This window comes from Stegodyphus dumicola, chromosome 7 (genome assembly GCF_044657685.1).
Source record: "Stegodyphus dumicola isolate Sdum_Otavi_A_Nest chromosome 7, ASM4465768v1".
Lineage (NCBI taxonomy): Eukaryota > Metazoa > Arthropoda > Arachnida > Araneae > Eresidae > Stegodyphus > Stegodyphus dumicola.
Window position 1 is genome coordinate 11,769,485 of NC_140774.1, and position 26,317 is coordinate 11,795,801.

The 26,317-nt window shown below is 34.0% G+C and overlaps 1 protein-coding gene and 1 non-coding gene across 3 annotated transcripts in view; both read right to left on the reverse strand.

Moving 5' to 3' along the window:
- LOC118181823 (microsomal triglyceride transfer protein large subunit-like) overlaps positions 1-26,317 on the reverse strand; it is a 129,728-nt gene that overhangs the window by 94,127 nt on the left and 9,284 nt on the right. The window contains exon 2 of one of the 2 annotated variants that reach the window (XM_085819873.1): positions 16,597-16,623. The exons of the other annotated variant lie outside the window; for it this stretch is intronic. Within the exon in view, the coding sequence (XP_085675999.1) occupies positions 16,597-16,623 (27 nt within the window). The remainder of the gene's footprint in view (positions 1-16,596; positions 16,624-26,317) is intronic. 2 annotated transcript variants of the gene reach the window in all.
- On the reverse strand, positions 18,430-18,503 carry TRNAT-AGU (transfer RNA threonine (anticodon AGU)). Its single transcript has one exon. It is a non-coding gene; the product is annotated as a tRNA-Thr (tRNA).

Here is a 26,317-nt window from a genome sequence, read left to right on the forward strand (position 1 = left end):
AGAGCATTAGATTTTTGTAGAGTAGTTTTTTAATATTTTTTATGTGTATACTGTATGCTGTCGCCAATAAAGTCTGATTGGCGATATTTGCGCCGGCGAAACGGAAAAGTACCCAAACAATGTAATGCTTCCTACCACAAAACATGCACAGAACTTTACTTTTACAATTTTTAGCTTCATGGTTTGTTTTCAAACACGTAAAGCAACATTTTTTTCTATTATAATTTTCAATTTTTCATCATGACTTAAATTTCGTGCTTTGTAGCAATCTTTGCTTTGATGAGATTTTTCACAGAAAATAAAATTTACAACATTATTGTTATTTATTTCTTTTGCTCCCGAAAACAAGTTGCTCGCAGTAGGTATAGTAATAGCTTCTCTGTCCTTATGAACTTTTCTATAGGGATCACTTCGCTTCATACCTGACTTTGCTTCTTATTATTCTTTCTTCCTCTTCGACCTCAGCACTTAGAAAATTTAAAAGTTGTCTCAGTCTTGCACTATATGATTTCTCTTCATTTACTGAACCAAACTCTCAGCACGTCTTCTGGAATACACCACTCCACAAAGGGAAAGAATATTGCAGAATATTTGTCTGATGTCATCCCAATGGATTCTAAAGATCTGAGGTGGGATTCAAGTTTATCATATAATTGAGTGATACTAAGCCTTGATTTAGTAGCATTTTTAACAACTAAAGTTAATAGTTCACGAACATAGTATTCCACTAACAATTCCTCGCGGCCAAATCTTGCTTTGAGGCTTTCAATCGCTTTTGAATAATTTTCTGCCATAGGTGGATAGCTATTGATAATTTCTTTCGCTCTTGTACCTGGCGACATACATTGTATTAAATATTGGAATTTGTCTTCTATTCCATTTCTTTATGATCGTGAATTCGTTTAAACTGACTCCAGAAACATAACCATTCTTTAACTTCACCGCTAAATTTCATTAGTTAAAGTTTGGGAAGTTTTATTTTTGATTTCTCATTACTTAATATATTTCTGTTTGGCTGTGATTTACTTTCTATAAAAGAATTGACGCAAACTATAGCTTTATCAAAATTTATATTCTTCAACCGATTAAAATTCATCAGAATAACTTTTACCATTATCGTTTGCACTTACGGCAAGTTCTAAAATTTCGTTATCAAGAGTCATTAAACTAGCACTAATGTGTTCTAAAGTAGCTAATTTAATCTTAACATCACTTATTTCTATATTTTCATCATCAAAGAGGAGACATTAAACTTTTATATGTCTTAGTAAACGATGTTCGTAGCGGAGATCGCTTCTTAACAAGATGCTCCATTGCAAACCAAAACCAAAACTCAATTAATTATTTCTTAGATAAAGTACTCACCTCTCATATTTAATCACATACTGAGGGTCACCAAATGTTAGATACGACAGTAAATGTACATCATTTTGTCCATTCATCAACTTATTTCTTATATAAATAATATCTCTAAAAAATTTAAACACAACCAAACAAGTTTATTCTACCAATAATAATAATAATAATAATGTTTTACAGCTGTTGCCACTCAAAGCAAAACTAAAAAGGAAATTAATACTACACTGGTTGAATGTAGATGAACAATACTATACTCAACTAATATACATGTATTTAATAGAGAATAATTTAATAGAGAATGAAGTGTCTCATATGCAAATGTAGGAAAATAACACTTCTCTGACTCCGATAGAATCAATATTTTATTCCTTACAATGTTATATATACTTATTTATAATATTTATTTACATTTTACATGCACATTAAATCGCACGATAGAATACCGACCTTAGGTTTTCGCGGAGACAAGAGAAAGTGTTGACGTTCCGTTCCGCTTTACTTAATTAGAAACTTGATGGAACTGAAGTGACACTACACGCCCCCTTCCTAGTGACAGCAATTATGGAAGATAGTCTTTAAAGTGAGAGAACTTCACATGTCTGCCGGTTCTAGTAGTCTTGGTTTCACGCTGAGTTTCTGAATTTTCTTCAGATGAGTGCAGGTGTTTCCCCCAAGTTCCTGCTTTCTTGGAATGGGAGTCTTGGAAAGGGATATCAGAATCTTTCACTATAAAACATGGCTTTAGTCTGTCTATTGACACTCTTTTAACTTTTCGTGGATTTCAATATCGAAATACTTATCCTTTCTTGCTCTTACAGGATATGGTCCAAGATAGACAGGCTGTAGTGAAGAATTATTAATGTTGTTGTATAGGAATACGTGAGAACAGTTGGAAAGATGTCTAGAAACAAAGACTGTTTTATTTCCATGGGAGGTGGTAGGACTTGGCTTCATATCTCTTATTATTTTTTGAAGGTTTTGAGAAAATTCAGACTGTTTCATATGAGGTACTGTTGAAAAGAATTCTCCTGGTATTGCTAAAGCTACAAGTTCTGCGGATGAGCAATCTAAGTCTTCCTTGACGGCAGATCTTATGCTTAGAAGAACGAAAGGCAATGCTTCCAGCCATTATTTTGATTGGAGTAGGTGACATTTGAGGCTTGCTTTTAAAGTTCAGTGTTGTCTTTCAATCAGGCCATTTGCCTGTGGTACGCAGTTGTAGTATTTGTATGGAAACCAAGATATTTTCCTTAAGCTTGAAAAAGTTGGCTACTAAATTGTCGACCTTGGTCAGATGTTATGCGATTCAGAATTCCAAAGCGTGAAAACCAAGTATAAATCAAAGCTTTAGCAATAGATTCTGCTGATTGATCTTCTAACAGTACCGCTCCGATCCCTCGTGTATAATGATCTATGATGGTTAGAAGATATTTGAATCCTTTACAAGGAGGTAGCGGAACCAACCAGATCTATGTTTATATGCTGGAATCTGTGAGGAGGTACTTTGAATTCTCCCAACGATGACTGTATATGTCTGTGAACTTTAGATTTTTGGCAAGATAAACATGCTCTAGTCCATAGTTGACAATCTTTATTCATATTGGGCCATATGAAATGTCGTGTTATCAATTTTATCATGGATCTTATTCCAAGATGTGATAGATTATGGATTGACGAAAATATTTTCTGCCGAAACTTTGCAGGGATGTATGGTCGATTATAATTTGTAGAAGTATCACTGTAAATTTTCTTGTCGCTGTCTGGCATAGGGATCTGTAGGATTTTTAAGCTTGAGTTGTTTTTCAGTATCTCCAAATCTTCATCTTCTTGACAGTCTACTATAGTTTTTAAGTCTATTGCAGATGGTATAGAAATGGTGTCTATGCGAGAGAGAGAGATAATTCCTGCAGAGATAATTTCCTGCAGAATTAGAGTGTCAGCGACGGTATTTTCATCCTCTTGTATGAATTGAATATCGGTTGAGAACTGGCCAATATATGACAGTTGCCTAGCTTGCCATGGCGAAGCTTTTCCCAAATTTTGATGGAAGGCAAATGTTAGTGGTTTGTGATCCGTGTATATTGCAAAAGGTCGCTCTTCTAAGATGTTTTTGAACAGTTTCACTGCTGTATAGATGGCTAAGAGTTCTCTGTCGTAGACACTATATTTTTGTTGCGCTAGTGTTAAATTTTGGGAAAAGAAACTGAAAGGTTGTTTGTCATTGTTAACAATCAAAACGGCTTCAATGGCAGTATCGGAAGCATCATGTTGTGAGCTCCATGATTTATATTTAATGATATTCAATAGCCGTTGTGTTCCCTTTTAGACAGAGTTTTGTTGTTGTAGTTTGGCAACAGTAATTTCAGTATTTAATATAATGTATGTCGGGCTCGTGATATTGTTAATAGATATCCGCCAACAGGTGAAAATTATAATACAGTGGTAGAATGCCTAAAATCTCGTTCTGGTCGAGATGAATTATTTATTGAGTTCTATGTACGAGAACTATTAAATTTAGTCGTAAAAAATGCCACACGCAATAACCGGAAACTAGACACTGTTAGACTGTACGATAAACTGGAATCCTATTTCAGAGCTCTGTAATCCATTGGTTTGAGATCGGATAAATATTCTGCCATGCTTTTCTCTCTCATTGAATCTTGCATACCGGAGGACATTTTTTGAGTGTGGTTGCGAAATCCGATAGTTAGTACACTGGATGAGTCAACGCAGAATCCATACAGTGAGAAGCTAAAAAGCCTGTTATTGTTTATGAAAACGGAAGTACAAGGAGAGGAGCGAGTTCTCTTGGCGAAATCTGGGTTTTCAAATAAATATGAAAAAGGGGAGAAAGAAAAGATGAATAAAGCTCTTAATCAACCGATAACTGCAGATTTATTTTCAGTAGTTTTCGAAAAGAGAAAACAAAACGTAGCTTTTTGAGAAAAGGCACACGGGAGCCTTTCTTGTTTTGAGAAAAGCACACGTGTATTTTGTGAAAAGGCACACGGGAGCAGAGATTGTTTTAAGGCACAAACTCTGAATTTCCTTTTTAGACAGAGTTTTGTTTTTGTAGTTTGGCAACAGTAAGAAAGATTAGAATAATGTTTTGATTTTCTTAAGTGTGTAAGCACAAGGACGGGGAACTTCAAACTATCTGGCAGAATACTAAGCATTATTGTCATTTTAAACATGTCTTAAACACCAAATACCTTAATATCAATTGGCCCGACTCAAGGAAAATGGAATGTAAAATTTAAAAAATCCTCACTCGAAGTATCCTCACGAACTACCTTAAATTCAAGTTAAAACTTTCAAGTTCTCCTTTTTTTTATGCGTAAATTGCCAAGTACGAGATGATTTTGAGCACAGACTGAATGAGTGTCAAAACTACAATCATCTAAGGAACTATATCGCCAAATTCTGCGATAAAGAGGACATTCAATACTTCCTTCCTGCAGAATTAGTAAACAATTCCAATCTAAGAATTCCGAAGTTGGTCGTTTACTCGCCAACTTCTTCAAACTTACCAACCTCACGGACTGGAGGAAACGGCGTTCGCCAAAGTCCTCATCTTCTTTCTTCTTGCTTAAAAGCAAGATTACTAAAGATTGCTAAAGTGTGTAATCAAATAAAGTTTGGCTTTCTTAAGCAAGAAAATGCAATTGTTTATTTAAAATATTTCTTTTCAAGTGTTATAAAGTGGAGTCAGATTTAATTTAAAGGCAAGAACGACTGAACGAAATAATATTTAGGTAGATTCAACGCAACACATCAGTTGTTAGCGATATTTCAGCCTTTTCGGATGGGTGAGTTCAGTTTGTGGCATGAATAAGTGCATCTTTTAAAATCTGGAAGGCGTTTCTTGTTTCTGCCGTCCAGGTTATTTCTTTTCTGCAGTTCTTTTTGATATCACTGAGCAATGTTGTTAAATGCTGTTGCAGTTTCGCACAATTTGGTATGTATCTTAAATAAAAATTCACCATACCTAAAAATCGTCTTAAACTAGTAAATGACTTTGGTTCTGGGAAATTTTTGATGGCATCAACTTTCGTTGAAAGAGATTTAAGTCCTTCAGCTGACACTTCGTATCCCAGGAATGCAAGTTTTTGTTTGACCGAATTTACACTTTGCCGCATTAATACACAGGCCATATTCATTTAGCCTCTCGAGAACTGCTCGTATATGTTGTCGATGATATTCTTCGTCAGGAGAGGCTATTAGAATGTCATCCAAATAGCAAAACACAAATTCTAGTCCATTCAACACACTGTTCATGAAACATTGGAACGTTTGGACCACATTTCGTAGGCTGAACGTCATGAATGGGAACTCAAATAAGCCAAAGAGTGTGAGAATGGCCGTTTTCGATAGATCTTCTTCGTGAACCGGAATTGGTTGGTACGCTCTAATGAGGTTTATGGATGAGAAAACTCTTTTGTTTCAGCTAAAATCGAACTGCAATCTGTAAAAAATGGGAGAGGGTATCTATCAGGAATCGTGGCGTTGTTTAACGCTCGATAGTCTCCGCAAGGTCTTCAATCACCTGACTTCTTCATAGCGAGATGTAATGGGCTCGAGGTACCAGTTACTTTTAGATGGCCTGCATAAACCCAATTGGAGCATAAATTCAAACTCCTTTTTAGCTTTTGAGTTTCTCCACTGATAGTCTTCTAGCTTTAACGAAAACTGGTGGAACTCTGGTTTCGATATAATGTTCGATGTTATGATTTATTTTTAACTACATTCAGTTTTAACAAATCTGGAAAATCGTTAATGAGACGTTTATATGGATCATTTACGGCATTTAAAATTGGAATATTATTATTATTATTATTTTGAAAACAAGGAGTTCCATTGGTTGTTAACAATGTAGTACCATGAATCAACTTGCGATTTGTGGAATCTACTAAAAGGTTAAAATTTGCAAGAAATTCCATGCCTATTAGGAGTCTGTTTACTTCCGCAATTACAAAGAGCCATGTGAACGATCGTCTGAGTCCAAGATCAAACTTGAGTAATTTTTGGCCATATGTTTTGATTTTCGTGCCATTGCAGCAAAAAGTTCTAATTTTGAGTTTTTTTTTTTTTTTTTTTTTTTTTTTTTTTTTTTAAACACTGAAACTAAGGGAGGAATGACGGAAATTTCTGCCCCGGTGTCTATTAAAAATTAGGTGGCCAATTCTTTGTCGCTGATGAAAAGAGACTGCACCCCTTGTCCCTCCATCGTCAATGAGAGACAGGGAGCTGGTATCCAGGCTATTTGTCTGTGATTTTGATGAGTAGTTGCAGGTTTGTTTACACTTAAATGACTTATCGCCGAATTTTTTATGATAGTAACAAATATCACTAGATCTGTTACCATTATAACTCCTATCTCTTGATTTGGATCGGTTGCGACAATAGGGACGACTGTGACGTTGCTTGGATAAAGCAGAAACTTGTAAATTAAGTTCATTAACCTGTTTTTGTAAACTTTCTATGACTTCCGTTTTCACCGTTATAGATGAAGCAGCAGCTATTTGGAGAGTAACAGAGTTTGATTCTCAAATCTTATCGGCCATTGTAGCCACTTTTGACAAATCTTCACCACTAACAGATATAATGCTACGCATATTAACTTATATTATATTGTAGCCACAATGTTTTTAGGAAAGTATCTGTTACTTTATCGCCTGCCAAATTACGCATCTCACACAGCAATTGAGATAGCTTTTTGTAACCCAGTTCTAATACACTCAATAATTTCTGAATCTGCATATAATGAAATTAGTCTATTTTTAATTGCCTGATATTTATTATCTTGTGGCGGACTTAGCAAAATATTAGATACTTGTGCAAAATATCGGGTTCAATGGAAATTATAACATAATCATATTTTGTTTGATCTACATTTATTTTTGCATTTCTAAATTGTGCTTCTAGGTGCATAAACCATATTTTAGGATCTCGCTTCCAAAAAGGAGGAACTTTAACGCTTACCTTGGCGACAAACGCAGTTGTTGCTTTAATTTCAGTTTTTCTCGTCGTCAGCCATTGTAGAATTCGATCACGCCGGGATACACCAGTGAAGTGTCTTGTATGCAAATGTAGGAAAATAACGCTTTTCTGACTCAATATTTTATTCATATTTTAATATAGAATCAATATTTTATTCCTTACAACGTTATATACGCTTATTTATAATATTTATTCACATTTTACACGCACATTAAATCGCACGATAGAATACCGACGTTTGTTTTTCGCGGAGACAAAAGAAAGTGTTGCCGTTCCGCTTTAACTTAACTTAATTAGAAACTTGACGGAACTGAAGCGACGTTACAGAAAATATATATTACATCTATATAACTATTCTATTTTATTACATCTATATAACTATATAGATGTAATAAAAAAGGGATTTTGCAATATTGATGGTGTAGATATAGACATGGCCGAATTGCGGGTCTCCGACGTCCTAACTACGGCTCACAAGCTACTTGTTGTCCTTTGCTCTGTGAAATGCGACTTGCTAGCAAAAAAAAAAAAAAAAAAAAAAAAAGTAGTTTAATTTTTGAACTATAATAGCATTTTGAAGTAAAAGCCATGTAGTGACACGCTTTATTAATCGCTAATTTAATTTCTTATACATACAACGTCTGTAATAATTTAATGGATATCAAACTGTCCGCCGCAGACTTATAGTCAGTAACAAACAAAATTGAAAAAAATTCCATTTCTGTCAATTGCTATTACGGCGATGTTACTTTTTGAGCAGATAATGGCTAATGGAATTGCATAAAATTTAAAAATACGATGTAATTTAAAAAGTAATCGTCTCTAATTTTTTTTTTTTTTTTTTCTTTCAGGTTAGTTTTATTTCAGGCAGTTTCTGCTTACATTCCTCTTGCTTCACAACATTTGTTATCCAATCTGTTGGAAGATTTGCTATCCTTTGTAGAATATTACATTTGTTCAGTCCTTGAATGGCCTTGGAAACTGAAGAAATCTCTTTCAGGGAGGAAAATCGCTGACCACATAGTGCTCTGTCAGTTTGGGGTAAACCTTCCCCGTTCTTATTTGGTTAGGACAGTGGTCGGCAAAGTGCGGCTCCAGAGCCGTATGTGGCTCTTTGGCTCCTTAAGTGCGGCTCTGGTACAAATAGCCACGGAAGGCGCAATAATATTTTCATTAAAAAAAAAAAAAACTTGGTAAGAAAAAAAATTACATCTTATTTTGATAAATTAAAATTCTTCTATAAATCGAGAACATGTATAATTTTTTGTTTGAGTAAAAAGATAGATAGGTAATTAAAATTTTATATTGCTGTAAAAATACGTAACAAACATCGAGTTTAATTTTATTAGTTTTCGTAAACGTAAACATAAACCATGTACAAGCTACCGGCATGCGCGTGCATGCTTTTTATAAAGTAGTGAAGGTACAAATTGGCATCACAGAGCAGCAGTTGCAGTGTGAACAGTTTTGTCTTATCTACCGTGTCTGTCGTTGTCCTGTCTTATTAAAATGTTGTTGTATTTTTTAATCTAGCTGCACATCTTACAGGTATTTTTATACAATTTTATTAAAACATACATAACACCTGCTATGTATGTTTGTGATTCCGGTACAAAATTTGTATTCGATTTTTCGATAACTTCTATTTGTCCAAATGTTGGAAGTTTTCTTCCATTTTTGGTCATATTAAAAGTTTTGTTATTCTGATGACGGAAAAAATGATTTTTTTCTTTTTAGTGCAGTTACATACATTAATAAAATTGTATTTTTTAAAAAGGTTTTTTTAATTTTTATTTTCATCAATTTAATAATGATAATAAATTTGTACTGGTGGCTTTAGAAAAAAAAATATATTTGGACTATTTTTAAAGGCACCCCAATTAACATGGCTACCAAAAAAAGCAAAGAAAAATGGAAGATGAAAATCGCGAATTTAAAGTTGAGTGGACCAAGAATTTTGCGTTTATTCAAAACTTGAATGGACTTCCGACATGTCTTATTTGTAAGGAGAAATTCGAGCGTTACAAGAAGTCAAATTTAGAGAGACACTTTACAAGAAAGTACGCGTCATTTAGCACTAAATATCCTACCGGTGATACAAGGAAGAAAGCAGTTGAGGAACTTCAGAAGAGTCGTCAACTTCTGTGTTTAATAACTGGATGCAATCTTCCAGCAATATTAATATGGCAAGTTTTGTTTGTAGCCAAGAGATTGCTAAGAGGGGAAAACGTACACAGACGGCGAATACATAAAAAATTGTTTTATAAATGCATCCGAAGAGCTATTTCGGGATTTTAAGAATGAATCAGGTATTCTGAAAATAATTAAAGAGTTACCATTGCCTGGCAAAACCATTAAAGATAGAACAATTAAAATGTGTTCGAATATAACCACCCAGCATATCGAAGATATGAAATTGGTTTCGGCTTTATCAATAGCAGTTGATGAGTCTTGTGACATAAATGATACAGCGCAAGTTTCACTTTTTTTAAGATTTATGTCTCATTCAGACCCTAAAGAAGAACTTTTAGGATTACGGGCCACTCAAAGGTCAGACGCGTGGAGAAGATATCGCCAATGCTGTAATTGAGTGTATGGATAAACATCATATTACCTTCGATAAAATTATGTCGATTTCAACAGATGGGGCCAAAAGTATAACCGGTGTAAGAAAAGGGGTTGTTGCTATTTTTAAAGAAAAAATTAATCACGAGATACTTGTTTACCATTGTATTATTCACCAAGAAGCGGTTAGGCCGAACAGTAACAAGCGAAAACAAGTTTAAAGAAGCTGTGAGGCAGTGTAAAAATTGATAATTTATGGATGAGGTTTGCATGCCACACACGATCGAATGCTTTTTCAAAATCGATGTAACATGCAGCGACTCTGTTTCTTTTTCTGAAATTCTTGAGCTGCGAAATAAATTTAGATTATGATGAGTAGTGCAATGTCTGCTTCTGAATCCAAACTGTTTGCTATCGATAAGTTCAAGTCGTTCTAAATGAGATGTGAGTCAATTGCTTAAAACGCTTTCGTAAACCTCTCCTATGGCCGATAACAGACTTATGAGACGGTAGCATTTTAATTTGTCTGAGATTTTTTCCCTGGTTTAAGTATAGTAATAATGATAGAGTGTTTACACTGCGGTGGAAAATAACATAGACGGATACAGGCATTTAAAATATTAGATAAGACAATAACACATCTTATAGGCAGTGCTTTCAGAGCTTCATTGTTAATCATGTCATAGCCTTTGGATTTTCTGTTTTGTAGATTTTTAATTATCAACCTGATTTCGCTGGTCATGCAGAGAATATGAAGTTAGCGCAGTTCTGTTTTTAAGGCTACTTACTGAGTGAGGAATTTCATTTTCATGATCAGAATTTTCACCGAGATGCTTTTCAAAAGGTTTTTCTAATTCAACTGCCATAACATTGGAAATTTCAGATTCTGAATAGTGAGTTCTACCCACGTGATGTATTGCATGATGCTGATTGCTCCTCTTCGTGCGAATGGACTTCGAAATTTTCCGTACGGCGTTTTTCGGTTGTATATCGATGTTTTCAAGAAGTTCCCAGTTATTAGAAGGGTAATTAATAATTTTTCGAGTGATTTGTCTATTTAAGATAATAAATTTTGATGCTTTACTCTTGGGTTGCGAGTGATCTGCCAAGTTTTTCTTCGTCTATTTCTGTTCTTGATTAAGTCCTTTATGTGGCATGGGAGGTCCAGAAATTTTTTTAGTTTACTCGGGAAAGATGCTTTTTTAATAGCATTTTGCATTTTAGTAGTAATTTTGTGTATATCTTCAGTTTCACCGCAGTGCTGGAAATTTGATCTGTAGGGCATGTCGTTGAGTAGCTCTTTGTAAATTTGCCAATTTAACTTTAGAATATTATTTTTAAGAGGTGGCTGGAAGCCATAAAAATCGAAATTAATAGGATAACGGGCCGATTCAAGATCTTCTATTACTGCAAAATATAGGATGTTTGGAATATTTTTCATTAAGACTATATCCAAGATTTCTCTTTGACCATTGTAATGGTAGCGTGTAGAGTGGTCCGGTGCAACAATTCTCACATCATTATTGAGTAAATAATTATTTAATATGAAACCATTTCTGTTAGAAGTCCAACTGTTCTATGAGGTATGTCTGGCATTAAAATCACCAGCGATGATAGTGGGAAAATTGGTGGAAGTTAATCTATCCAAGTCACTATTTGAAAGTAAATTTGAAGTTGGATTGTACACTGAGATGAATAAATACGCTTCACTGAAGCCACTGTGTATGAGAGCCGAGGTATATTCCATAGCGCTATTGTGAGGGATTGAAAATTTAGTGTGTTTAATATGACTTTTAATGATGATTGCCGTACCTCCTCCTCTATTATGACTTATGTCTTCTCTTAGAATGCTGTAACCATGAATATAAAGTCGGTCACATGGACGCAGGTGAGTTTCGTCATCATCATAATGTCGATGTTGAGCTTGGTAAGGTAATTTATGATTTCGCATGTTTTTGTTGCCGAATTCCATTAGCATTAGAATAGGAGATTTTAAGAAAGCTGTTTGTAGCTGGAATTAAGTTGATATATTGTTGAGAAGGACTGAAAGTCTTAATTTAAGCTTGTAAAATATTCAATGGCAGACATACCAACTTCTGTCTTTTCCATAATGTTTCTGGCTGATTTGAATTTGGTGAAATACTAAATTACAGCCAGCCAGAAACTTTTAGTAGTTGGGTTTTGAGCCAATCAAAAAAATGAGACTTTTGAGGTGTTAGCTATTGGCTGAGTCCAAGCAGGGGTGGTGCCAGGGATCTCCTGTTCTTTGGCTCCAGGGAGAGTGAGGAAATCTTTATTATTGAGATTAAAGTTTTTTGCTATTTTAGGTTTTTCTTGATATTCAACTTAAGGAGAATCTTAAGTATATTTGCTACAACCGTTATATGATGAAACGTGGTTTCCACCACATAAAGCGCAGACTGCAGGTTTTTCGTCCTTCTTCTGAGTGCATTGATATGATTTATGAGGTTTTGCACATTATAGGCATCTTGGCATGTAATGATACAGATCTCGTGTGTGCCCGTACCTCTGGAACATATGGCACTGCACGGGACCCGGTCACATATAAGCAAAATGTGCACTGCTAGGACAACGGCTTGAATTTGGCCAGATGGACGGTCACCATTAACTCCGCCCACATGAATGATGTCACATTACTGACATTTGTTTACATTCTGCTATAGCGCGTTGCGAAGTGCGTTCTTTGAATGTACATTTAGTTTTTCGAAATGAAAGTGTTTATATATATGTATATATATATATATATATTGTATAATGTTTGTTTCGGAATATCAAGGATTACTCTACTGTTCCAATAGAAAATTAGATCCAGTCAGATGGTCAGAATGGGCTATGTATTCGAAGTGAGAATGGGATATGTCTGGTGAAATATAGCACCTAATTAACACCTCTTTGTTAGAAAAGATGCTTCCCAAACAGGCTTACTAATGCTTTTCTAGACAGATGATTGGGTAGATGTTATTGTAAGAGATATGTACTTACACACACATACACTTACACATACGCACACACATACACTCGCACATGTATGCATGTATTATGCAAGTAAACAAAACACCAATTATAAAACAGCTGACTGTAATGTGAATAAAACTACACTAAAATAAAGAAGGTTAATATAAATTTAAATATGCTTATGCAGACTATTATATCAAATGGAACAGAAACATGGCAAGGTAAAAAGCAAGACTTTTCAGCAGCAAAACTGCCCGAGTGCAAGTTTTATTAAAAATGTATGCCAGATTAAGGTAATTTTTTTTTGCTTGATTTTAATTATTATTCATATGGTTCCTTATTTTTCTTTTGTCAATAGGCTGTGGATGAGGGGAACTTAATATTAATAAATACTACTTTTATGCTTACATAAGCAAACTTATATGTACACATAACTTGCTTTGACAAATTTATCCTTGCATTTTACACATCTTTTGTCATCCTTAATCATTATTTTCACAAAAGCTTTACATTCTGCGTTTTTTGAGACACTGTTTCCGCTCATTTTTCTACCTACTTTCCTGTGAGAACTATGATGACATACAAACTGCTTTCTGAAAATATTGGGATTATCACTTATAAGTATTTGCATTTTCTGTAAGTGACCCCCAGTGACCAGTAATGTTAATTAAAGAAAAATTCAGATTTTTATATTAATTTATAGAAGATAAAATATTAATATATTATATATAATTATTATAAATTATTATTAACAAATATTAACATATTGTACATAATAATAATTAATTAATGATAATTTTGTAATTTATCATTATAAATAAACACATAATATCTTTAATATATACTATATTAATCATAATAGTTTTTAATAAACATTTATTGTTTGATATATATTTCCTCTATTGCTTGTGCAAATTAAGTTACAATATATTATGTATCAGTAGCATAATGATTTAGGCATGCTTAAATTCGTAAAACTAAGAACATTCATGAAACTAAGGTTATATGAATAAATAAAGATTACGTACTAAAGAAAAATAAGATGTTCGTAAATCGGATTTGAAGTTGTAGTATTTCATTGAGAATTTGTTTTCTCAGCAATTTGTTGATATCTTCCATATTTTCCAAATTACTTCTTATTATAACAGTGTCATCTAATGATTCCACTATCTCATTTTCAAATGAGTCAGGAAGCTCAGTGGTGGTGATTTTCAATATAGAGGTCATAATGCAAACTAAAAAAAAAATACTAGAAAAATATCGGTAAAACAAATTTCAGGCCTTGTGACATCATTGTCGGCGGAGTTAATGGTCATCTGGATTGTCATTGGCAAATTCAAGCCGTTGTCCTAGCAATGTACATTTTGCTTATATGCGACCCGGTCGTGTACAATAAGTAACAATAAAAACATACAAACCTCTGAGGGCTTCCTAATTTGGTTGATTTTTGTTTCCTTCTACGTTTCTTCGTACTTCCACCGAGAAGAGGGGACATTATTAAATTGCCATTTCTGACGCGAGTAATTTGCCTGACTTTCAAAAGAGGAATTTCTTTTTCTGTTAGTTCATTATGAATTGCTTCAAAATTTGTGTTTTTGGGCAATTTCTTAACTACAGTCTTGACCGGCTTCTCTGAATTTAACTTATATGTATAGAAAGGTATACCTCTATCTTGCATCATTTTGGTGATAATTCTGTAATGATCTGAATCAAATACACCGTATGGTAAAAGTATCATCTTTCAGATTATTGCGATACTTCTTCACTCCTTGTTTCTCGATTTCCTCTTTGAGAACATCCCAATCTCCATTAAAATCAGCAAGGACAACGGGGGGGGGATGTGCGCTACGGTCTTTTCTGGCAGTATGAAATCCGCCTCATCAGCATTCGTGACATCCATGTGGTCTTCTGAATTTAAATCATTAAATTTGTTTTCCTGTGAAGGTTCTTCTACATCCGTGTTTGAGCGAGTACGTTTATATGTTAAACGGGAAGTTGTAAATCCCTCACTATCCGTTGTAACTTTCTTTTTATGTGTTTTATTAAATTCATTTCGGATGAGCCTTTTTTCCTGCGTCCTAGTTTTGGTCGGCTGAGGGGGCCCACATTAGATTTTTCTGTTATGTATGTATCGATATCCATGATGGTGTGTTCTAACAATTTAATCCGTAACGTACTATCAGGTGCTACAGCCTTCTAGTTTAAATTATAGTGCTCATGTTGAAATTCTTGTTTAAGCTGGCATAAGTATTGAGTCTGAGAGTTTCTGCTTGCATCACTTTCTTTGCAAGTTTTGAATACCGGTAAAGATGGAGCCATTACCTTATGCATAGTAATGGCACATCGATATAACCGGGAGAGGGGCTTCTGGAATGGACTAAAAGGTTTACAGTAGTATTTTCTGTCACGTCACGCGAACTTTGCCGTGCTTAACACAGGGTGATTGAAAATGTTTTGCCGTATAATTTCCTGTACAGAATAATTAATAATTCTTGGATTTTGAATGAAAATGTCCGATTTGAAATTAGATCATACACAAGTAATTTGGAAGATTTATTTCATCGCCTGCTTTAAAGAATTGAAAAAGAATGCAAATACGCGCTTTGATACTGAGGATGATAAAGGTTTCACGTCACAAGAAAGCAGTAGATGCCCATTGTCCGTACCCGAAGTTTCGTCGGGTGCAAAACTGATGTGCATTTAAGAATTTTGCTTCCTGCATAGCTAATAGAAACTTTTAAAAGTTTCGATTCAGTTTCAGAAATAACATTCATGTGAGGCAGTATTTTAATTTTTTTTTTCTTATTGTCAAGATTTTCCAGCTAAATACCTGATTTTAAATTTGTATTTTGATGAAAACACTACTTACGTTTTTTCAAATAAACGTGTTCAAATAAATTGCTTTACTTTTGTCTGTCGTTTAAATATTTTTAAAACTTTAGGGCAGTCTGCTTAATACATCGGGTCACGAAATACAAAACATGTATCTATTAAATTATTATAACACATTTTATTTTAGGAAAGGACGTTCATGTTAAGTTAAGCAAGCCGAAAATCAGAAACATTCGAAATTTTATGGTAAAATTTCTGTAAATTCTTCTGTCCAGAAATTTGATTCGACTTCACTGTAGCTAGATCCGTAATATTTTCAGATATAGTGTCATAAAAATGGATATAGTGTTATATATATAATTATAAGATATAGATATTCAATAAGATGTAGTGTTATCTTAATGGAGGTTTTCCATTCTAAAGACAGTATTCTTTACAAAAGTGATTAAAATCTTTCCTTTGCAACCATACGTGTTTTAAGTGAAAGTTAAATTCGACAATATTTTTGGTTATTCGTTTTCATATCATTCTAAAAACATAATATTGAGAAACGATTTACATTTCTTACCAAATGGGATAACCGAAATTCCGCTTCCCTGAAATTCGTTTTAGTGAGGTTCAATTGTATTTACTGAACATACATACAACTGAAACATAAACCATAATCCTGTTTCAGGAAAGAATTTTAGTAATAATTACTTGCTGTCGTATCATATTTGCTCATTTCTAAAAAAAACACTAGTCAGAACTTGTGAAGTTTAAATGTAACTTATCAATGAAATCAAAAAATAAATAAGTATATTATTCAGAAAAACATAAGATGCTGAAAAAATAAGGAAAGGAAAAACTAAAGAAAGTGCATACCTGGTGCAGGAAGAGAATTTGAAGAACCTACGTAGAAAAGAAAAAATAAAATTAGATAGTACTGACAGCCACATCCCCAAGTTATTAACTGAAGCATTAAAAATAAATAAATAAATGAACAGGAAGAAGTAAACACGTGCATTAAGAAAAGCAATATGAGTAGAATATACAAGTGCAAAGAGATATACACAAGTAAATATTTTTAAGAGGCTAAGAACTAAAGCGCGCTGTTATACACAGCTGTGTCTCACAGTTTTCAGAATTCAAGACTAATATTCTGTAATTTTCCGGACGAAGATCGTAACTCAGAAACAAATTGTATCAAAGTATGTCACGTAAAATGAAATTTACTCTGATTTAAAAGTGGATTGGATTATTCGATTATGTGGCAAAGCACTCGAGGGCTATGGCCTTAGGATGCTTTCGTGGAGGATGGTCGTTGTTGTTGCGTCCTCGCTATTAGTAGAAGTCATACATGCTAAGCAAGGAATTTATAATTGTTCAGTTACAAAAAATAAATATTAATATTCCTACACAATTTGAATTTTGAAACCAACCCACCTTAGTTTAACGTCACCGTTGTTGCTTTCCCTCTATCAGTTCTTAACACAATCTTGAGATGACGCCATGCTCGTTCAGTCTTCAAAAGAGTAGTGAACCTCTCAAGCAGAATTTAAGTGTGCTCTCTATCAGTTTTTCGCGAATATTTCAAACATTGTGAAGAAATCGGCTGAACTGGATGGGGACTTTCCGAAAGCTAATTTCCGGGAAAAAATAGCGAATAACAAAGCAAGAAAGGGTTACCGTAATTTGGCGTTAAATCGTTCCATGGCGCGTTATTGGTTCTGTTCTATAATTTTATTCGAGCTTGGTAAAACTTTGCACAATCCACCTCGTGCGAAAATAAGAAGAAAATTACTGCCTACCTGAGATTTTCAAAAACTTGCACGCAGATTCACAGAAAGTAGACAAAGATATGATGAGTCCACAAAGATAACGAATGAAGAATAAGAAGTTCACAATGATAATGAATGATCACTAAGATAATGAATTTCTATCTCGATCCCCCTAAATGAAGCCCCTTCACTCTGCTTAAAGCCTGGACAACACCGTGTACTTTAGCTAGTGTAATTACAAAGTTATAAAATAATACGGAGAAAAAAAAACAAATATTTTACTATAAATACTGACTTTCAAATTATAATTTTAATGATTCAATATAAAATTTTATTGATTTAATTAAAATTTAAATAAACAGTACCATTCTATAAAAAAAATATTTGTATACTGTTATTTATTCACTCTACGGCAGAGAAATATGAGTTAAATTAGAAACTGTTTGAACTGTTTGAATAATACATAAAACTGTTTTCCTTCGGTCTAATAATTGATTAGCTCTATCTAAATTTTCATAAATTTTGAAATGATCTTCAAAAGCTCTAATGCTGTTATTAAAAATTTTGCTGACAACGTCTAACAGCAGCGTTAGATACATTGCGTTTTTTTTTATAATGATTATTAGCCTTGTAGAGTCATTAGGTATATTTTTGGATGCAGGAAAGATGAAAAATAGCAAACGCCTTCACCGGGAATCGAACCACGGACCTCTGGAATACCGGCCCAGTGTGCAGAACCACTACACCACGAAGGACGCTAGAAAAGTGGGAGAAATACCTTATATACTCCCCTTTTTAAAGGGCGACTAGGGTTTTAGGGGACCTATTCGCCAAATCCTGGGTGCAGAGAATCATCATCCACAACCCTTTTAGTTCGGGCGCCACTTGTAGAGACATTAGGATTTTTTGGAAGCCAGAGAGATGAAAAATTAGCAACCGCCTTCGCCGGGAATCGAACCACGGACCTCTGGAATACTAGTCCAGCGTGCAGAACCACTACACCACGAAGGCATGCTAGGGAAGTGGGAGAAATACCTTATAGCCTTACTTCAGACAAGTGCCTCACCAGCAATTCCTCTTTCTTTGTTATTAAAGATTGAAATCGCAAGTGGTCGCATTAGCTGTAATTTTGCTATAGCTATCGATGCCTAGGTTTTTCCCTAGAAATCTAGTTGCATATGGTAATACTATTTTTTAAAGCTTATATTCTATTATAAATCAGGACACAGCAGAATCAGAACTTTCGCTTTAGCCAGATTTTCAAATAGAATTCATCGGAAGAGCGTATTTTGGTCTGGCTGTTGGTTTCTATTAGTTCTATAGCTTCAGGAATTTTCTATCCATAATGGGTCTCTGATTTTCAACATCACGAGCGCTAAAAATGCTGATATTTTTTCAGACCATCTAGTCTAAGAAATATTTACAGCGCTAAATGAAATAAACATAACACAACATTCAACAAAAATGCTAACAACCAAGAGTGAAATGAACTTTCTTAGCTGCAAAACCAGAAAAACACAAACCACATCTACAGTAGCAAGGGGAAGGACACATTAATCATTCCCCGTACGAAAGGGAGGAAAAAGAATATAAAGTTGTCTGCCAAACCGGAGTAATCAACAAGTCCAGACAAAAGTCAGTGTGGCGGGTCGCACAAAGATAACGAATTCAAGCGTGTGTATTCTTCCCACGAGTTAAAATCCAAAGGCCGCCATCAGACAGTTGAGCCGTTACGAGGTTTGAGACGACATACCGTGACATTATTGATGCATTGACTTGTCAAAAATGTTTCCACTTGACAATACAAAAGTTCACGGGTGTCAAAGTGATTTTATTTAATTTTTTTTAATGTAAAAATATATTTAGTTATACATTAGTTTTAAAACTTAATATGTGCCCATCCTATGTCAAAGAGAATGATGTACAATGCTTTGCAAAACTAAACAGTTTTCCAATGGCAAATGAATTGAATTTAGATGACAATTTTAAAAGTTATACAAAGAAGCACTTTTTCAATCGAAGAAAACTATAATAATATTTCCCAGAAGACAAAACTAAGCATGAATGCATAAAAAATCCATTCGAGTACTACGATAAACCAGAAGGTTTGTCAATGGAGGAGAAGGAGCAATTTGTGCACTTTCAAATCTGCCTTCTTGCCCTCTGGCCGAATTACTTGTTTTTGTGTACAAATTCTTTTAATTGTAAAAATTGTTTTTTTAACTGCATTTGGTATTTTATGCTTTTCTGTTGTTTACAATTTTTAATAAAGCTGCTTTGAGTTTTTATGTATTTTTGCCTTACCGCGAAGCGAAAACTGAATTAATTGAATGAGAAATATTTCTCAAATGAAATTTGAGGAAATAAGTTTAAATGAAATGCAGCAAAAATATGTATAAATTAATAAGCCGTACAAGAATATCATGTTGTGTCCACATCAGATTTTTAGTCCAAAGGGAGTTAGTCTAGAAGGGCTATTAATTTCGTTTTGGCGTTTTGTGTTGTTTCACTATACACTGCGTTTCATTTTCCAGATTGTTGCCACCAAATATTAGAGCCGTGCATTATATTTAAAGAAATTAAATAATGCAGAACTTGCATGAACGTATAGAAAATTAATAAGAGAATCAAACTGACCGATGCGCATCTACAATTTATTTTAGTTTCCAGTTATTTTTCTCTAAAGTTACAAATTTTATCAAAATCGAAACCCCATGTTGTAACTGAAAAATGTAGTAAGAATTAAAGAAGTTTATAATTATACAAATATATGTATTGTTTCTGCATGCATTACTTGTTTATTTTAAGACAAAAGTAAGTTATGTACAGGTTTATTCAACATATTTGATCTGTTTGAAATAAATGCTAGTCTTAAAATTCAGTATTTAACTGTCAATACGTTTGAATCACAAAGTGTAACTATCAAACTTCTTGTTGACCCCAAACTCAAAATAAAGTTTAAAAAATTTTATTTTGTTAAAAATAAAATAATAATAATAATAAAAATCTGAAAATTTTCATATTTTAAACTACGTTCAAAGGGACTTTTTTTTGACATTTTGTGTGTTACCTTTATTTATTAAATATCACGTTCTTCGCACTTAAACCATAAAATTCAGTTCAAGAGCAATATTGCAAAATAATTTTTAATGGAGCATATCTTTAGAATTTTCGATACACAGTCTCACGCGCTGGAGATAAAAATGTTTTTTCTGTACAACGTTGCCATGGCTCGCTTTGAAATCCTTGAGTTTATTAATCAGAAATTCGTTTAAGTTTTACAAGATACTAAATCGATAATAAAACAAATTCCAAATTTCAAATTTGGGCTTCCAGATGCCCATATTCGTGGTAGGATTATGTCATTCAAAATTTGATGGTTCTAGGTACCGCTGTTTTATCTTAATGCGAGAAACATACGTACATTTATGCAGATTCTTCATTATTTAATTTCTTCAAATATAATACAGGGCGATAATATTTGGTGGCAACAGTTTGAAAAGTAAAACGGACATTCGGAGTGATTCGACGCAAAATCGCAAAACGAAAACAATAGTCTCTCAGGAACAAAGCCCCTTTGAACTAAACCTTGCCTTTGGGGGGGGGGAGGGGAGAGAGCTACTTTCATATCTTACATTCGGCCCGCATGCACTTTGAATCTTAGATCACAGGTTTAAATTATTTGCCCCATTCTTATTAATTCCAATAATCCGCTTATTTGATTATTACATATATACCGATCTTTCAGGATTATCGATCGCTTACTGTATTTAAGCGAAGTGGATAAACTAGCTGGTTTTACTTTTCGCCTTGCTGCAGCAGCAGATCACAAGCGATAAATAAAATTCCTGTAGAAAGCGACGAGCTAGAAAAGATTAAAATCTTAGACGGAACCCAAATAAGAAAGATAACCGACGATATCAGATTGTGAATAGTTAAGTCATGATTTTTATCTGCTGACCCAAACGATGAACTTTTAACTCGCACACATTTTATGCAAGTGGCACAAACTGAATATTCCAAACGGTAATAACAACAGCTAAATTTAATCTTGTGCCAAATATTTGACAATTCCGCGAGGCTTATCGAAAATTTACAGACTATCTGGGGTTTGAACTATAATTTATCAAATATAGGCTTAAAGAAATGCTACAGTATACATACGATAACAAAGAATTTATAAACTATTTCTTTAACATTGGCTTTGCTATGAATTTCTTTTCAGGTTTTGACCGGGAGTTTAAAAAGATAATTACTTTTACGTTACAATACACAGCTTATCTGATACACGTAGAACAAAGACGCCTTAAAAAAATAGGATTTGTCCAAAATAATAATAAAAAAATACTGCAGCTGCATTTATATCGATTTTCTTGCTGCATTTACTTCTTACTGCAGCTGCTTATTAACAATTACTTCTTACTGCAGCTGCTTATCATTTCCAGATTGTTGCCACCAAATATTAGAGCCGTGCATTATATTTAAAGAAATTAAATAATGCAGAACTTGCATGAACGTATAGAAAATTAATAAGAGAATCAAACTGACCGATGCGCATCTACAATTTATTTTAGTTTCCAGTTATTTTTCTCTAAAGTTACAAATTTTATCAAAATCGAAACCCCATGTTGTAACTGAAAAATGTAGTAAGAATTAAAGAAGTTTATAATTATACAAATATATGTATTGTTTCTGCATGCATTACTTGTTTATTTTAAGACAAAAGTAAGTTATGTACAGGTTTATTCAACATATTTGATCTGTTTGAAATAAATGCTAGTCTTAAAATTCAGTATTTAACTGTCAATACGTTTGAATCACAAAGTGTAACTATCAAACTTCTTGTTGACCCCAAACTCAAAATAAAGTTTAAAAAATTTTATTTTGTTAAAAATAAAATAATAATAATAATAAAAATCTGAAAATTTTCATATTTTAAACTACGTTCAAAGGGACTTTTTTTTGACATTTTGTGTGTTACCTTTATTTATTAAATATCACGTTCTTCGCACTTAAACCATAAAATTCAGTTCAAGAGCAATATTGCAAAATAATTTTTAATGGAGCATATCTTTAGAATTTTCGATACACAGTCTCACGCGCTGGAGATAAAAATGTTTTTTCTGTACAACGTTGCCATGGCTCGCTTTGAAATCCTTGAGTTTATTAATCAGAAATTCGTTTAAGTTTTACAAGATACTAAATCGATAATAAAACAAATTCCAAATTTCAAATTTGGGCTTCCAGATGCCCATATTCGTGGTAGGATTATGTCATTCAAAATTTGATGGTTCTAGGTACCGCTGTTTTATCTTAATGCGAGAAACATACGTACATTTATGCAGATTCTTCATTATTTAATTTCTTCAAATATAATACAGGGCGATAATATTTGGTGGCAACAGTTTGAAAAGTAAAACGGACATTCGGAGTGATTCGACGCAAAATCGCAAAACGAAAACAATAGTCTCTCAGGAACAAAGCCCCTTTGAACTAAACCTTGCCTTTGGGGGGGGGGAGGGGAGAGAGCTACTTTCATATCTTACATTCGGCCCGCATGCACTTTGAATCTTAGATCACAGGTTTAAATTATTTGCCCCATTCTTATTAATTCCAATAATCCGCTTATTTGATTATTACATATATACCGATCTTTCAGGATTATCGATCGCTTACTGTATTTAAGCGAAGTGGATAAACTAGCTGGTTTTACTTTTCGCCTTGCTGCAGCAGCAGATCACAAGCGATAAATAAAATTCCTGTAGAAAGCGACGAGCTAGAAAAGATTAAAATCTTAGACGGAACCCAAATAAGAAAGATAACCGACGATATCAGATTGTGAATAGTTAAGTCATGATTTTTATCTGCTGACCCAAACGATGAACTTTTAACTCGCACACATTTTATGCAAGTGGCACAAACTGAATATTCCAAACGGTAATAACAACAGCTAAATTTAATCTTGTGCCAAATATTTGACAATTCCGCGAGGCTTATCGAAAATTTACAGACTATCTGGGGTTTGAACTATAATTTATCAAATATAGGCTTAAAGAAATGCTACAGTATACATACGATAACAAAGAATTTATAAACTATTTCTTTAACATTGGCTTTGCTATGAATTTCTTTTCAGGTTTTGACCGGGAGTTTAAAAAGATAATTACTTTTACGTTACAATACACAGCTTATCTGATACACGTAGAACAAAGACGCCTTAAAAAAATAGGATTTGTCCAAAATAATAATAAAAAAATACTGCAGCTGCATTTATATCGATTTTCTTGCTGCATTTACTTCTTACTGCAGCTGCTTATTAACAATTACTTCTTACTGCAGCTGCTTATTACATTTATATTTTAATATTACATTTATATTATTACATTTATATTATTTATATTATATTTATTATTTTAATTATTTACATTTACTTCTTACTGCAGCTGCTTATTTTATTATTACTTTATTTCTTACTGCAGCTGCATTTATGTCGATTTTCAAATACTACTGCTAAATTATAAAGAGCTTATTTTCATCACGCATAAAAGGTATTGGATTTATTTAGCACAATGTCTATAATAAGTAAACACAAAACAAAGCAAAACATGCAGATAAAATTTAATGGCAAAACCAGAAGTAATGCAATAAGAAATTAAAATACTACAAAAAGAGTCTCATGAGATATCGAGTTCTTCAACAGCATTTGAACAGAGAATTCTGTATTAAAATAGACTAATTTGTAGAGACATTAGATTATTTCGAAGCAGGAAAGATGAAAAATGAGCAATGCCTTAGCCGGGACTCGAAGCACGAGCTCTCGAATACGCGCCGAACGTGCTGACCACTACACCACGAAGGCATGCTAAGAAAGTGGGAGAAATACCTTATACACTCCCCCTTTTAAAGGGCGACATGGGATTAGGGGACCCAATCGTCAAATTCTGGTGGTGGAAAATCATCATCCGCGACCTTTTTTTAGATTGGGCTCCACTGTAGATTTATTTAGGTATTTTTGATGTAGAAGACGTGAAAAATGAACTATGCCCTCACTGGGACTCGAATCGCGGACCTCTCGAATACGCGCCAAGCATGCTGACCACTACACCGCGAAGGCATGCTGAGAAGGCGGGGGGGATACCTTATAAATTAAAGAGGTAATCAACGCCCATGAAGCGAGAAATGCAGAATGTTCATTTTGGGCTCTCGAACATCTCAATTCTGATCAAGTGGGTAGCCAAGAAGCCATGTCCGACTAACGCAGCTTCTGCTATGTCTGGAGGGTAAGCTGGCAAATTGTGAAACTTTGGCAGTTTTGTCTCCAGACTCAGATTTTATTGTTAATACGACTTTGTTGTTAATATGATGTCGTAACTCCAGGCTTTGCTGTTAATACGATATTGAATATTACAAATAAAAGAGCTTTTAATATTCTTTGTTTGGTGTTTGCTGTCGAGTTCCTATTTCATAGAAGAATGGTTGTCAAAACATTTGGTTGTTGTTGTTGTCAAAACATGTTGGACTTCTACTTCCACAAACTTTGAGGGAGAGCACATGGGAGGGTGAGGGTCCCCTCGGGTGCACATTTATATTGACTTACTAACAGGCACATTTATCAAGATTTCCTTAGTACGTTGGCCAATAAAGTTGCTGATCCTTTTAATATATTTCTCAACACTCCAATGTGCAAAAGTTTCTTAAGCAGAAGTGTCCTTCAGACGCTGTCATATGCTGTTTTAAAATGAATAAAAACTGCAGTTGCGATATGGCTCCTATGTATATACTGTTCTTTATATTCTGACTCATAATTGCAGTATGCTCTTGAGTTAATCGCTGCTGCCTAAAGCCTGCGTGAGTAGGATGTAGCAAGGCAAGAGGTTCCACAGCATAAAATACATTAACATTTTTTTCCTTATTTTTTTAAAGTTGAATATTTATTATGTAATATATTTTTTCCTTCCTTAACGCGTGCTTTTGGGGTTAAGTGGAGCTCGAATCTGCCAAATAGGGCATTGCTCATTTTTCAAATTCCTGCTTTGAAAAGCCTAATGAATCTAGAATACGTTTAAAAGTTCTTGATTAAATACATTTTAACCATATACGACATTTAATTCATAATGAACATCATATATCATGATATTCTTTGAGTAAAATATTATGTATATTTCAGCCGTCCATGTTTTTCTTATTTCTTAAACAAATATTTAAAGAGAGATAGACTACGTGCGAAAACATCTTACCTCTAGTAAACGAGTTCGCCTTGACCTCTCGATTACGCGCCGAGTGTGCTACTGTTACACCACGAAGGCATGCAGAAAGGAGGGAGAAAATACCTTATACAATCCCCCTTTTAAAGGACGACTGGGGATTAGAGGACCTAATCGCCAAATCCTGGTAGTGAAGAATCATCATCCGCCACCTTTTAGTTCGGGCGCCACTGTAGATTAATTAGAATTTTTCGAAACAAAGAAATCAAAGAAATCTCCGATAAATCTACAGTGGCGCCCGAACTAAAAGGTACTGGGTGATGATTCTTCACACCCAGGATTTGGTGACTGAGTCCACTAATCCCTAGTCGTCCTTTAAAAGGGGGATTATATAAGGTATTTTCTCCCTCCTTCCAACATGCCTTCGTGGTGTAACGGATAGCACACTTGGCGCGTATTCAAGAGGTCCCGGCGACAGCATTTCTCATTTTTTCATGTCTCCTGCTTCAAAAATCGTAATGACTACAAATCTTACTCATGAATGTTAACCAGAGACACAGTACTAATCTACTCTGTCATTCCATAGGCATCATGTAAATTTCACTGCTTTAAAAATATAAG